At 42.7% G+C, this 15,743-nt stretch overlaps 1 protein-coding gene across 7 annotated transcripts in view; it reads right to left on the bottom strand.

Annotated features, from left to right (window-relative positions):
* The window catches only part of RBM33 (RNA binding motif protein 33), a 109,921-nt gene extending 98,959 nt beyond the window's left edge, over window positions 1–10,962 (bottom strand). For 3 of the 7 annotated variants that reach the window (XM_043463967.1, XM_043463968.1, XM_043463969.1), the window contains exon 1: window positions 10,456–10,959. In XM_043463967.1, the coding sequence (XP_043319902.1) occupies window positions 10,456–10,498 (43 nt within the window). In that variant the 5' untranslated portion in view covers window positions 10,499–10,959. Of the gene's footprint in view, window positions 1–10,455 lie in introns of all 7 variants that reach the window. The other 4 variants (XM_043463972.1, XM_043463970.1, XM_043463973.1 and 1 more) reach the window with 4 other exon arrangements.
* Window positions 10,963–15,743: the final 4,781 nt, after the last annotated feature.

Here is a 15,743-nt window from a genome sequence, read left to right as displayed (position 1 = left end):
AATGCAAGTTCTACCTAGCGCAACGGGACAAGGAAAAACAAAAGGAACTCAGATTGAAAAGGAGGAAGTAAAAAACCACCATTCTTCACAGCAAACATCATCAGCTATGCAGAAAATCACACGCAATCTACGGGGGAAAAGCACGAAAACTAATAAATGAACTGAATTAGGTTGCAAAATATGAGATCAGTTTTAAAAAGTCGACAATATTTTTTTTTTACACACAAGGAATGAGCTATTGGAAATTAAAAAACAAATCCTTGCAATAACATAAAAATATGAAATACATACTAGGGATACCCATAATAAAAAAATGAGAAAGACCTGTAAATTAAGGACTATGAAACACTGCTGAGAGAAACTAAACACCTAAAGTGCAAAATCACCATAATTCCCCAAAGGAGACGAGAATGATTGCAAATGTGGGTAGTGCTTGGACAAAAGCACAACAAGCAAAGGGAAAAAAACCCACCTGATGAAGCAGGAAACAAAAACACACTTTCTTTCCATTTGGATTATGGAATGCAAAAGCAAGATAAAAAAGAACCCCAACTCAAAATCCTAAGAAACAAACTGAGACCTTGAACTCTGTGGGCCTGTTTTTATGCTTCTTACATTTTCTGCATCACTTTCCTTCTGTTCTCATTGAGAATACAGACAAGTCCTTTTTAAGTTTCTGTTTGTCATACTGAGTAGAACCAAGGAAACAAAACGTGGCCACACTAGTCCAAAGTTTTAAAGGTTTAAGAAAGCACAACCCTGGATTCTAAGGGGAAGAGTGATCCGTATCTAGAAATCTAGAAACCCAAGGCCAAACGTCATACTAGACATACATGTTATTAAGGGAATCAGTGTTCCCAGTCAGCAAGACTAAAAACAGTTACTGGAATTTTTACAGGTTTCAATTACACAGCAATTAGGTCTCTATAATGAACACAAGGCTTCTACTTAGCATTCTTATTACTTCCTCATCTTTTCCAGGAACCTGGAACTTAGATTAGAAACTTTATACAATACTAGTCTGGAACAGGATTCTACCAACTGTCTAATCCAAGAATCAGCAAACTACAGTCCCCCTGATATGTTGGTTCTGCCACCTGTTTTAGTCCAAATTTAGCTACTGCCCAGACTTATGTAAATAAGCTTTTACTGGAACACTATATGCTAATTCAATTACAAACTGTCTACAGCTCTCAGGCTACAAGCGCAGAGCAGAGAACTGCAACAGAAGCCCTGTGACCTACAAAATCTAAAATATTTACCATTTGGCCCTTTACGAAGTTTGCTCTAGTCCAAAGGTTCTCAACCTTCTTTCTTTTGCCACAACACCATCCTCACGTATACATCTCATATTCTGAATCAGTGACTCAAAATTCGTATTTTACAGGTGAGAAAATCCAGACCCTTTATTTAAACAGTATTTATTTAAACTTTATTTAAACAGTATTTATTTAAACTTTATAGTAACGAGAAAAAAGAATCAAACTTAACGTTCAAGAACTTTCAAAGTAAGCATATTTGTCCTACAAAATAACTCAAACTCTGAGTAACCAGGGAAATTTTCAGAAAGAGCCCATACATCATGTTGCTTGAAAAAAAATTTGTAGTCTTGTTTTAAAACTCTCTTATTTGCATGGGACCCTGGACAGGCTTCCCTAAAACAAACTCTGTACTTTGCTTCTGAAGTGTGGTACACGCTGACCATTTGTTTGCCTGTCTTACAACTCAATCTTCTCTTCCTGTGTTTGGGAAACAATCCCAGTGAGTCCTGAAAGACGACAGGGCTCTGCCTCCCGATATGCAAGCCATAAAAGCTAGACCCTTGGGTCCTCTGTTAGCCTGAGGAACCTCGAAGAGGAAAATGGTCTGAGCTCAGCCAACTGAACGTGCCCATCATGACTTAGAGGAAACGACGCCCCGTTTCTTTTCCCAAGAATCTCTTTCTAAAAGTGAAACCTTCTAAAGTGCTAATGGTTAGTTGCTAACGTCGTCGTGAAGTGTAAGGAAGAAATGTCACAAAAAGGGAAAAAGTCCTTCCAGCAACTGCTGCCCCTCCTCCCACGGAGAGAAGCCACAGCCGTGCTGAGACCGTGGTCCCCATCACGCTACACAACAGGGCAGACAATGCAAGAAACACACTTCCCAGAGCCTCCGTCCCTGTGCACGTCTGAGTTAGAAAACGCAAGGCAAGGCAGGCGCAGGAAGGCTGAGGCACAATGATCTCAGTGACTCTCATGAGACAGGTGCAGGATGGACAGACAGACACACCCACTCCCTCACAGATGAGGTTCTCAGAGGTCAGAACGGGCTCCTGAAAACCACGCGTGGCTCTGGGCTGGCAGGGGCTGTGACAGTCAGAGGGGGCCTCTTGAGACTCAACACCATCAGAAGTCAGCACCCAGTGCTGCAGGCAGAGACTGACCACCGGCGCTTTCGCAATAGTCTTCAGTTCCAATAGCTTCCAGGCAAACTCTTAACCATCAGGCTCTGGTCCTCAGACTAAGTGTTCCTGACCACCACACCCCCAGCCTTTCCAAGGGCGGATGATGTTGTTCAGTCGCTCAGTCATGTCAGACTCTGCAACCCCACGGACTCCCCTGCCAGGAGTCCATGAGCACACCAGGCTCTCCTGTCCTTCACTACCTCCAAGAGTTTGCTCTAACTCATGTCCATTGAGTTGGTGATGCTATCCAAGGGCTGTAGAAGCCTCTAATTCCTGTATTAAAACCCTTCATACCTCGAGTGCAAAGCATGGCTTCTTTCCTAACTGAAATAAGACTAATAATAAAACTTCAAATAAGTCTAGCACTACTGAAGCACTGAAGAGAGGCTTCATTGTACTTCAACAAGCTAGCTATATTCATTTTCTCATTTAATCCATCCCCACATTCTTATTTGACAGATGTGAAAACTAAGACTAACCAAAAATTAGTAAATAGCAAAATCAGATTTAAACTCAGGTCTACCAAACACTACGTATAATGCTCTTGAGTTTACAGGAAGCAACTATAGTAACAATGGGGCTTCCCTAATAGCTCAGTTGGTAAAGAATCCACCTGTAATGCAGGAGACCCCGGTTCAATTCCTGGGTTGGGAAGATTCTCTGGAGAAGAGATAGGCTACCCACTCCATTATTCTTGGGCTTCCCTTGTGGCTCAGCTAGTAAAGAATCCGCCTGCAATGCAGGAGACCAGGGAAGATCCCCTGGAGGAGGGAAAGGCTACCCATTCTAGTATTCTGGCCAGAAGAATCCCATGGACTGTAGAGTCCTACAGTCCATGGAATTGTAAAGAGTCAGACACGATTAAGCAACTTTCACTTCACATAGTAACAAATCCTCTGATACATAAAAATATTAAAAGGTAGCTAGCCATAACTTCCTCAATCTTTAGGTAGAAAGATCACTAATCCATGGAACCTACAAAATCATGAAGGCAAAATCAACTATTAACCTACAGGCTGGAATCCTGTGGCCTATAAGGAACATGCTATCTTTGAATTATGTTGTCTTTTTTTTTTAATCAATTTGATTCTCAACCTTTTTAAAATGCAACTATATTTAAGTACCAGAGTTACAGCTTCTCTCAAAAACAACAACAAAAAAAATTATCAAAAGATCTAGAGAGTAGACCCACACTTTGCTGTAGCTAAATCAGCGAAGATGAGCAGCACCCAGCCAAACAGGAACAAAACTCCTGTGTCTGTAAGAAAAGGAGCTGAAGAGGAAGTGGCACCAGCTGCCACAGCCTGCCCGAGGCCCCGACCACCCTGACGTCAGATGTTCTACAGTCTGAGCCCTACAACTCTTTTTGAGTCTGTGAACTACCAAAGTACCTATCCTTCCAAAAGATTCTCAATGAACTGCTTCATCATGCTTATGTTTTGTATATAAATAAAGCATCAAAATTCAATAATAAAAATTTCAGAAAGTGAGAACAGAGAAAAAGAGAGTAAAACAGTACCACAAGATAATTTCCCAGAACTGAAGGACACACATTTCCAGACCAAAGTATCCACCAAATGCAGCAGAAGAAACATAAGACGACCTATGCTAATGAATTCTGTAACAATGAGGAGGAACTGTTAAAACCTTCCAGGAAAGAGAAAAAAGGTCACACACAAATGATAAGGAATCAGAACATCGTCAGACTTCTCAAGAGCAAACCTAGAAGCCAGAAAACAACACAGCAGTACCACCAAAACTCTAAGGAAAAGGAATCTAAGTCAAAGCTAGACTTGAAGACTCGACCATATCAATCAAGTATGAAAATAAAGTAAGAATTCATTCAGACATGCGTGGGTTTTCAAAAAATTTACCTGCAACACACCCACTCTTAGGAAGCTGAAACCTTTAACTCTATAATTTGTTATACTGAAAATATAAACATAAAGAATAATTTTTCCAGAAAAAATTATCAAAATTGACCCGTGGATTTAAAAAAGTTTAATAGACCAATAACAAAAAGAAGAAACCAAAAATTAAATAGGCAACAGACCCAAATGGCTTTGCAGATAAGAGCTCTTTCAACATTTAACAAAGAGATTTTTACAATGTCCAGAAAATTTCACAACTCATTCTAGGTAGTTAGCCTATCTTATAAAAAACAGAAGAGCACCATGTGCACACACAAATACAAAGAAAACTATAAGCCAATCTTTCTTAGGATCATAGACAGTCCTAAAGTGAAAAGCAACCAAACACCAAAAAGAACAAAACCTGAAGAACCAGAAGATTGTGAACCCAAGAATGTGTGGCTGATTCGGCATTGGAAATATATCAATACATTACAATAAGTTATTAAAGAAAGGGCCTCATGGGACTTCCCTGTGGTCCAGTGGCTAAGACAACCCACTCCCAATGCAGGATTAGATCCTTAGTCAGGAAACTAGATCCCACATGTCGTTGCTTGGCCGCTAAATCGTTTCCAACTCTTCTGTAATCCCACAGATTGTACCCTGCCAGGCTCCTCTGTCCATGGATTTTCCAGGCAAGAATACTGGAGTGGGTTGCCATTTCCTTCTTCAGGAGATCTTCCCAACCCAGGGATCGAACTTGCATCTCCTGCTTGGCAGGTGGATGGATTCTTTACCACCGGCCACCTGGGCCACTAGATCCCACATGCTGCAACTGAAATTCCACACACCACAATGAATATCAAAAATCCCATGTGCCGCAACTAAAACCTGGTGCAGCCAGATAAATAAATAAAAATAAATAATAAAAAAAAGGGACCTCATGATCACAATGCAGACAAAGCATCTGATAAAATCAAAACTCTAATTCAAAATACAAACTTTTTTAGCTAAACAAACAATAACTATCAGAAACCTACAGCAAACACCATACACACCGGTAAAACATTAAACGAACATTCATTAAACTCTTAACAAGAAGGCAAGATATAGATGCCTGTCATCACCCCACTACCAAATATTATTTAGAAGGACTTGACAATGAAAACTTCTAGAACAAAAAGTACAAAAAGAAATGAGACATAAATACTGAAATAGAGGAGACCGCAAATACAACAGTCTGAAAACCTAAAGCATCAAGTATTAAAACAAAATTCCAGAAGCCAGTTATATATAATGACCAAAAAAAGAAAATAGTTTTTCTATAGTAAATCAGAAAAAAATTCCAGAATACTGTATGATAAAAAAAATTATACCATCCACAACAACAAATACAAAATATCTAGGAATAACACTAACAAGAAATATAAAAGAGCTACATAAAGAGAATCTTACTAAGTTAAGTTCCATCTGTTGTTCAGTTGTTAAGTCTTGTTTGACTCTTTGCGACCCCATGGACTGCAGTGCATCAGGTTTCCCTGTTCTTCACCATCTCCCAGAGTTTATGGAAACTCATGTCCATTGGATCCATGATGCCATCCAACCATCTCATCCTCTGTCACCCTCTTCTTCTCCTGTCCTCAACCTCTCCCAGCATCAGGGTCTTTCCCAGTGAGTCAGCTCTTCGCATCACGTGGCCAAAGTATTGGAGCTTCAGCATCAGTCCTTCCAATGAATATTCAGGGTTGATTTCCTTTAGGATTGACTGGTTTCATCTCCTTGCTGTCCAAGGGACTCTCAAGAGTCTTCTTCAGCACCACAGTTCAAAAACATCAATTCTTTGGCACTCAGCTTTCTTTATGGTCCAACTCTCACATCCATACATGACTTCTGAAAAAACCATAGCTTTGACTAGACGGATGGCAGAGATCCCTTCTCCTCTGGAAGTTACCTTAGTAAAACTGTCTTCATATCTGCAATCTCTTCTATTCCAATATTTATATATCCCAACCTCTTAGATCAGTGCTTAGCACGGAGGAAATACTCAAAAATGTGGTAGATGACTGATGGACAAAAAAGAGCTTGACAGCGAGACATTCTTATTGCTGGATGAAAAAATACATATTGTAAAAATATCCATCGTCCCCAAGTTGCATTGTGTGAGTGCTAATCGCGTCTGACTCTTGGCAGCCCCATGGACTGTAGCCCACCAGGCTCCTCTGTCCATGGAATTCTCCAGGCAAGAATAATGGAGTGGGGTGTCATTTCCTCCTCCAGAGAATCTTCCTGACCCAGGGATCAAACTCATGTCTTCTGCAATTCCTGCACTGGCAGGTGGATTCTTTAACACCTTGGAAACCCAAATTGCATTAATAAACTCAATGCAACCTCTAAGAATTTCAGCAAAATTCTTTATAGAATGCGACAACTCTGAAGTTTTTTTTTTTTTAATGCAGAGCTAATCAAGAAATTTCTGAAAAAATTCTATAATGTATATAGATAAACACACACTATGAAACAGTAATTTTCTAAAATTATGAGAATTTAAATACATCATAAAATAGAAAACAAAGAATTGAATAAGGTAAGCTATGACAAACCTAGATAGTGTATTAAAAAGCAAAGACATCACTTTGCTGACAAAGGTCCATATAGTCAGATCTATGGTTTTTCCAGTAGTCATGGACGGATGTGAGAGTTGGACCACAAAGAAGGATGATCACCAAAGAATTGATGCTTTCGAACCATGGTGCTAGAGGTGAGTCTTGAGAATCCTTTGAACTGCAAGAATATCAAGCCAGTCAATCCTAAAGAAAACCAATCCTGAATAATATTCACTGGAATGACTGACACTGACGCTATAATACTTTGACTATCTGACGCGAAGAGCCAACTCACTGGAAAAGACCTTGATGCTGGGAAAAACAGAAGGCAAAAGGAGGCGGCAGCGGCAGAGGATGGGATAGATAACATCATCGACTCAATGGGCATCAATTTGAGCAATCTCCAGGAGACAGTGAAGGCCAGGGGAGCCTGATGTGCTGCAGTTCATGGGAGCACAAAGAGTCGGGCACGACTTGATTAATGAACAACAAAAGAAAGAATGAGAATTTAAATATATCATAAAATAGAAAAGAAAAAATTCAGTAAATTGTATTAAAACTGTTACAAGCCCTAAATTCACACCACATCCAAAATAAAATTCCATATGGAATAAAAGCTAAACATAAAAAAGCACAGACATAAAACGTTAAAAGCACAGGGGAACTCTTGGCATGGGGACAACATTAGGAAAAAAATTTTATGAAAACAAGTGACAAGAAAAAAATCTAAACAAGATACATATATAAATGAATCACTTTGCTATAAAATGGAAACTAACATAACTTTGTAAATCAACTAGACGTCAATATAAAAAAAAACTTTGGCAGAAGGGGGGAAGAGATTCCCTGGTGACCTAGTAGTTATGATTCTAGCCTTTCACTACCTTGACCTCAGGTTCAATTCCCAGTCAGGTAACTAAGATCACACAAGCCATAAGGAGGAGCCAAAAAAAATTTAAGTGACATTTTTCACAAGGTAAAATTTTAAAGCTTCCGTAATCAAAAGCTTAAAAAAACAAAAGGAATTGGCAATCCATTCCAGTATTCTTGCCTGGAAAATCCCATGGATGGAGGAACCTGGTAGGCTACAGTCCATGAGGTCGCTGAGAGTTGGACACAACTGAGAGACTTCACTTTCACTTTTCACAGGGCAAGCACAATTTTTAAAAAGTCTATAATCCTAACATAACACACAAAGAATTCTTTAAAATGAGAAGTCAACCACTCAATAAAAAAGACAGATTATGTAAACAATTCACAGAAAAATAAATATAATACATGAAAAGATGATTAATGTCAACAGATCTGGAAAATACAAATTACAACACTGAGGCTATTTTCCTGCCTTATATCAAAGATTCTCAGAGCATGATACACTGTGTTTTCATACGGTACTGTTGGAAGGATAAAGTGGTACCAACTTTTTTGAGATAGCTTGAAAACAGCTACCAAAATTTAAAATACATGCAGCTTATACCACCATATTTCCACTTCGAGAGTTATCAATCCTCCAGAAATATTTGCTTCAGCACATCACGACTGTGCCTTTAGATGTTGAGTGCAGAATTTTCCACGGTAGTGAAAAAGGACATATAACTGAAATGTCCATCAATATAATATGGTTAATCAATAAATGGTGGAACCATATAACTCTCACCTACTAACACAAGAGAGATTGCCAAGATCTACTATGAAGTGAACAAAGCAAACTGGGGAACACTACATGACTCCATCACACCATAAAAGGCCACAGAGCTGTAAATGTGCCACTTACAAACGCACAGAAAGGGGTATCTGCCAAATATTTATCCAACACATACTACATGCCAGGAACCTGGAATACACAGCAGGTCAAACAGGCAGCATTACTGTCCTCAAGGGGCTTACAGGCTACTGGGGAGGAGAGATCAAAAAAAGCAGCAAACAGATAACCAAATACAATCACAAACCCGGACAAATGTTCTAAAGAAACAAGGTTGCCACAGAACAAAGATAAGGGAGGCACATAAGCAAGAGATGGACATACTTGAGACACAAAGAAGAATGCTCCAGGCAGGCTCCAGGGAGCCTGAAACCTAGGGGATGAGGAGCTGGCTGACGGGAGTTTGCTGAGGCTGGGAGTTGAGCCATGCACAACGCACAAACCTTGGTAAGCAGCCTGGTTTTACTCTAAGAACAATGGGAGAACAGATGTGCAAGACAAAATGGAAGGAAAAACCCCAAATCATCAAGGGTAAAACCTAATCCTCTGAAATGGCAATTCTCAAAAAATTTCTGGATTCAAATTTATTAGAGGACACCAACCAACTTTTGTTTATGTCGATTACATTCATTGCTATTTGCCATTTTCAAAACATGAGAAACTTGAAAAAATATGCAAGCACACATTCCATTAGCCATCAGTACAATAATGTCTTCAAGTGTGATACATGCAGCCTCTGGAAAACTCCACTACAGTTAAGTGAAAGAGTGAAACATGCCAAGCTACATGAGTATTACTAATGAAAATAGTTCTGACCCGGGGGTATCCAGACTACCTACCTTTTGAAAATGATACAAAACTCCAGCAAGTAACCAATAAGGAAAGTAAAACAAATATTTTCAAACTCTTAACTAGAAAGCCTCCGGGGGGGGGGGGGGAACCACGTGACAGAAAAAAGGCATGCACCAAATCATATTGCCTGAAATCACATTTAAGCGCTAGTCTCTTAGGTTTTTCTATTTTACCATAGGAACGCTTTGATACTTGGGCCAAAATTCCTAGACAGGATTGCTGCAATGTAGTCTTAAATCAGCATTACTGAAGAGTATACAGCAGAATGGCCTAACGTTTCAAGAATGAGAACTCCGCCCGAATGCGGGTGGTGTTCACCCTTTACCACCTAAGGGTCCCCTTTGAAAGAGTTTCCGAACGATCAGAAAACTCACTTCCAAGTGTTTTACTCATATTAAAAACAAAAACAAAAAACCTCAGTCAACAAAAATGTGATTTCAACCAGAAAGTAATTTTACCTGAAAAAATCAGGTAAGGTGTGAGTTAGGTGCTCTGTCAAACTCATCTATGTTTAGAAGGTAAGACAAAAAACCACCGAAGGGAAACGCTTCAGTATCTAAACCGTTTGTGCCCCAGTTCCACGCTCTGTAAGATGCTGACAACCAAGCACTAATGGGTCCGTATTCAGACAACTAAGGAGTTCAGGTAAATTAGAGCAGCGGCGGGAGGTTCTTTTTTCAGACTTCTTACTCTCAGAAATGCCCCGCAAACACCTTCCCTCAGGTGCGTGCGCCTCAGCCAGGCCCAGTGAGGGGCCGGAAACCACACCGAGCCCACCCGGACTACCCCAGCGGGGCCGCGACCCTCCCCCAGAGCGCCCGGCGGCGGGCGCTGTGCCCCAGTGCAGGCTGCCCGCCGCCTCAGGTGGACCTGACGCCTCAGCGCCGCGAGGACAAGGACACCAGAGACCCCGACCCCGCGAGCCTCCCGGGGGCACTACGACGGCCGGGAGCGGCCCGCAGCCGCCCCCCCGCCGCCGCCTCCCGCGCGCGGCCGTTCATTTACCTCCGGCGCCCGCTCCTCCGCCCGCTCCCAGGGCGGCCGCCATGGTCCTCGCTGGGCCCGGCCTTCAGCCTCGCCCCACCAAGCCAGCTGGGGGGGCCGCCGGGCCAGCCGGGGCCCGGGGACGCGCGGCGCGGGGCGGGGAGGACGGGGGACGGGGGCGGCGGGCCGGGCCTGGGTGCGGGAGGCGGCGCGGCCGGCGGGTGGGGGCCCTCCGGCCTGCTCCTCCGCAGAAAGAAAACAACAAACTATCGCAACATGGCGGACAGCTCGGCCCGCCGCCGCGGTGCACGCCGGGATGATGGCGGCCGGGAGGCGCCGGCGCAGGCCCTCCCCGCTGGCCGCAGCGGCTCTGGGCCGCCCCGGGGGAAACGAAGGCCGAACGCAGAGGGCAAACTCGCAAGCGGCCACCTCGCTGGGCTTCCAGACAGCCCAGTGTTGAACGCGGGGTCCGGAGGCGGTTGCCGGCCGTAGTGCGGCTCCGGGCTCTGTCGTAAGGCGTTTTGCAGCAGTTGGCGCCGAGCTTTACGGCCGGCGGAAGTCCCTTGGAAGTGGGAGAGGGCGGGCCCCGCGCCCCGCTACGGAGCGGCAGCCGGGTTTCTGTGTTTGGACTGTGAGGCGCGGGCTGGGGGCGGAGTCACGGCCCTGGGGGCCGACGTGAGGGGCAAGGGCGCCGGGGCGGGCGGGACGGTGCTCGGCTGGCGCTCTGCGGGCTGCGGGCGACGACAGATTTCGCTGAGCGGGTGGGCCGTGAGATTGTTAGTCTGCGCCGAACGAGTGCGCGAGAGTTTGCACTTGAGGAGCGAGAAGGGTCGAGAGTGAGGTGCTAACGAGTGACAGAAAGGGGACCAGGGTGCGGAGAAGGCTGAGGGCTACTGGGGAGAAGGCGTCTGAAGACGACTTCTGACTAGGCGGGTGGGTGGGGTGAATGTAACTAGGCCTTTAAGTACAGACAAGCTACAGACGTTGGTGCAAGAACAAAGAATGTGAGGAATACGGGGAAGGAAAAGGGTCTTTTTAGGTAGGAAGAGAAGGCTGAACATAGGCGCAGAGATGCCAAAGGACTTTATATGAATCTTCAAGCAGTACTCGTGGACGCTATTAGTAGAAAAGAATGCTTTATGGTGGAAAAGCCTAGAAAACTCCGCTTTAACTGATGATAGTAAACGTTTTCCCGTAACGGGGTAAATCAGAATTTTGTGCCACCTTAAAGGATGAAACAGGAAGAAACAGGCTCACTTAAGTGGTAATCCAGTCGCAGATACGTAACTGCGTCTAAACGAAGAAATAACAAAAAAAGTTGAGGGACGTACCACAAAGAAGTTGGCCTTTAGTCTTACGAAGTGTTGGAAGTCACAAAAGTCAAGAAAAGACAGAAATTTTTTCAGATTGAAGAAAGAATAGACATGACAGCTGAATGCAATGCATGATTCTGAACTGGATCCTTTCACGCTTATTGGAACAATTTGCAAAAATCGGAGTCTGGAAATAAGATGGGAGTTATGTAGCAGAATTCACTTCCTTATTTTGGTGATTGCAGGTGCTATGCAGGAAGAAAGTCTATGTTGGAAATACTATTACAGAGTCCAAGTTTGTACTTCTTGATGCCTGGCAGGCCAATAAATCAAGAGGCAAGGTGTCGGGGCAAAGACTAACACTTTATTTGGAAAGCCTACAGACCCAAGAAGATAATGGACTAGTGTCCCAAAGAACCATGAGTTAGTATTCAGGCTTCTTTTATATTAAAGGGGAGGAAGTGATTATTACAAACTTATTGGGGCTAGAATCCTTTGTTGTTGCAGCTCTCTGCAAAGGTCTGGTCACAGTTCCTATAAACACCCCAGCAAGAGAAATGTTACTCTCTGTTCTGCAACTTTTTCATCTCTACACAAATGGAAAAGTGCTCTACTCCTAAAGGTCAGAGCGTTGAGAATGGGCTGTCCTGAATATTCAGGCTGTAGGCAACATTCCTAACTACAGCAAAAACAGTAGAATACAAAGATTAAAAGAAACAGATCCGATATGGACTCAGATCTGTTCTTCCTTCTTACAAACGTACTTTATGGCACATCAAATCAAAAATTTATTCTCAAATGATCCAGAGTAAAAGGGTTTTACTTTTACTCTATATGAAACTTTTCTAGAAAATTCTAATTGCTTCAAAACAGTATAGCACAACACAACATTGTAAAGCAGTTATACTCCAAGTTAATATTTAGTGAGAGAACCAAAGAGTATGTTCTTTAAAAATGCCATTGTTTAATTGTGATGATGGTCTTACAGGTATATACACATACCCAAACGTATCAAATTGTATACATCGAGTTTATGTCTTTTTTTGTGTATCTATTATAACTGAATAAAATTGCAAAAAAAAAAATTCATTGTTGAAGTAAAAAATGCAAAAGAGAAGTTAAACAGAAAAGAGACTTGAGAAAAAGGTAGGAAAAGATTTCCAGAATATGCCACAAAAAAGAGGGGGGTGGGGGTAGAGGGACAGCATGAAGGAGAGGTTTGAAAATTGGAAGCTTGGAATGAGAAAATCAAATTCATGACAGATTGCATTGCAAAAAGTAGAGAAAAAAGAGAACAGAAAAGAGACAATGGCTGAAAAGAGATGAAAGATACAAACCCACAAATACAGGAGGCATAACAAATATAAAGCAAGAAAAATAAAGCCACACCTAGACATGTATGGTAAAACTGAACAGCATCCACAAAGGAGATCTTAAAACGGCCATAAAGAAACTGCTTCTGGTTGTGATGGAGACACAGGGACAGACTGCCCTCACTCCATAACTTGCAAAGACAAATTTGAAAAAACAAAATTGCTTTCCGACATCGGGCCACAGGCAGCACAGGCCTGTGGGCACTGAGAGAAAGGAAACCTTATAATCGTCCAGCTTTCTACCTGGAAACAGTTTCTGGACCATGAGGCAGGAGAGGACACTCGAATAAAACACAACTGTCTTAAAGACTTGAGGAGACAGACCAGAATTTAGAGGGGCTAACATGGGGCATTGTGGGGGGGTGGCAGTGCAGATGATGGAGCGATCGATGCTTAGGAAGAACTCCAGGAATCCACATGGGGATACCTTGAATGTGCTGCTGCGGGGAGAAATCCCATGAAGATTAACAAAGGACCAGAACAACCAGAAAGCTATAATTGGAACCATTCTCAGAACTCTGGCAGAGCTGGGCAACCTTTAAACTTCAACCACCCAGAGGGGATAACCCTGGCTGACCACCCAGGACATTCAGAAAGACTCAAGAAGGGTTAATGCATTAGATCTAGGACAAACAAGCACTAGAATCTTCTAACAAAGCTTCTAAACAACTCTTGAAATGGTTTATGCTAATCATGTAATTTAATGGCCCACCAGAGCAAACTTCAGTTTTCTTTAACGAAAAACCAACCTAACCCTCAATAAAGTAAAATTCATAGAGGCCAATGTTTAAAGAAAAATTGCTAATGAAAGGAAGAAGCAAGAATATATGACCAATACCAGGAGAAAAATTAATAAACAGAAACATACATAACTGAGACAACAGAATTATTAGCCCAGGGATTTCTAAGACTTGATATAAATAAGCTCAAAGACTTAAGGTAAATGGGACCCTAATAAGGAAGGACAGAGAAGATATGAAGTGGAACTTCTTTTTTTTTTTTTTTTCCTTTTTATGGAAGTGGAACTTCTAGAGGTGAAAAATGCAATATTTGAAATTATTCAGTGGAGAGGAACAAAAGCAGATTAGAAATTTCCAGTTTCATCTCAGAGAGCTGGAAAGAACATCACTGCCAAGCTCATGACAAGAAAAAATTAACGATCAATGGCAATTTTCTCAGTCCATCAGAGAACTGACAGGTTCCAGAGAAGCCAGCAGAAAATGGAGACACAGACATCTACAAGGAGGAGCAGGACCTGGGCCTTTGCTTACCTGGAGCAGACAAATCCAGGTATCTTAGAAGCTGGAACTAAGATTCAGCTAAAAATGTTCAATGACATCTAAAGGCCACATGTGGGCTGACATGAGAGTATGAAGCCCCTCAGAGCTGCAGAGGCAGAAAGACCTGCGCCATCCTGCACACACACACACACACTCTCTCTCTCTCTCTCCCTCTCCCTCTCCCTCTCTCTCTCTCTCTCTCTCTCTCTCTCTCTCTCTCTTTCTCTCTCTCTCTCTCTCTCTCCCCTCCTCATCTTCCCTTGAAAATAAACTAACAAAAGTGTGGCCTTGAGGCAGTAGGGAACCCATTTTCACTGTGGGAACGGGACAAAGAAAGAAAAAGCCCTGGTTGTTGTTCAATCGTGCTTCAGAAACATGTTTAAAACGTCAATCTGGACAGTGTTCGTGGGCATCACAGCTAGCAGTGGCTGGTCCCCCAACCTTGTTACCTTCTTCCTTTGCTGTTTTAACAGAGAATGAGATGAAACTCACAAGGCTCCCCCACTCCCCAAGCAATCCACCCAGGAGACATTCCAGTCTGAGCCTTCCCCAACATTGTGGAGACATTCCGGTCTGATCCTTCCCCCACGATTGTGCAGTTACTGCACAGTATGACTAATGAAACAGATCTGTGTAAAAGCAAAGAGAAAAACAGTGCTCCTGAAAATGGGAATGTTAACTTTCTAAGTTAATTCTTCTAGCCGCTAATGAATAGAACTCATCTTTTCCTGCTGGTCCCTGTTACACCCTAGCTTTCAGTGGGAGTTCAAGCTCCCCTCTTTTTTCTTGCTAACATTGTTTAATCTTTCCAAGTCCAAATGATTTGTGTTGTCTGAATATCCATCATTCTTACATTCACTGTCCCATTGTGGCGACTGATAAGAAGTCACTTGGGTGTGCCCTCCTCACCTTCGGGGTTACCTTCCTGAGGGCGAAGGACCTATATTTCTGGCTTATTCACTTCCTGTTAACATTAGCTGCCCACCAGCCAGCATGTGAGGGGGCATGCCAGCATGGAATGGGACAGTGGAGGCGCAAAACTGCCCGTGATGCTGCCCTGCCCCAGGGGTCCCCATCTGGTGTCACCAACAGTTCTGGACGGTTCACATAAGAACAGCCCAGTCCCGGAGCGAATCTACAAGACCAAAGTATCAAAACATGTTGTTGTTGAACGAAATTAAACATCCCTCCCCCTGTTGCAAAGCTGGCAACTAATTCTAATATCCTCAAGTACTGCCTGCGGATTGGAAAAAGAAATATGGTCATTGTGTATCGCAACTAAAAATTAAATTGCTGTTTACCATTTTGACTCGTGGCAGATCTCGTGAAGCCACACCTCCACG

The sequence above is a fragment of the Cervus canadensis genome, chromosome 3, assembly GCF_019320065.1.
Source record: "Cervus canadensis isolate Bull #8, Minnesota chromosome 3, ASM1932006v1, whole genome shotgun sequence".
NCBI lineage: Eukaryota > Metazoa > Chordata > Mammalia > Artiodactyla > Cervidae > Cervus > Cervus canadensis.
This window is presented reverse-complemented; position numbering and strand designations above follow the sequence as displayed.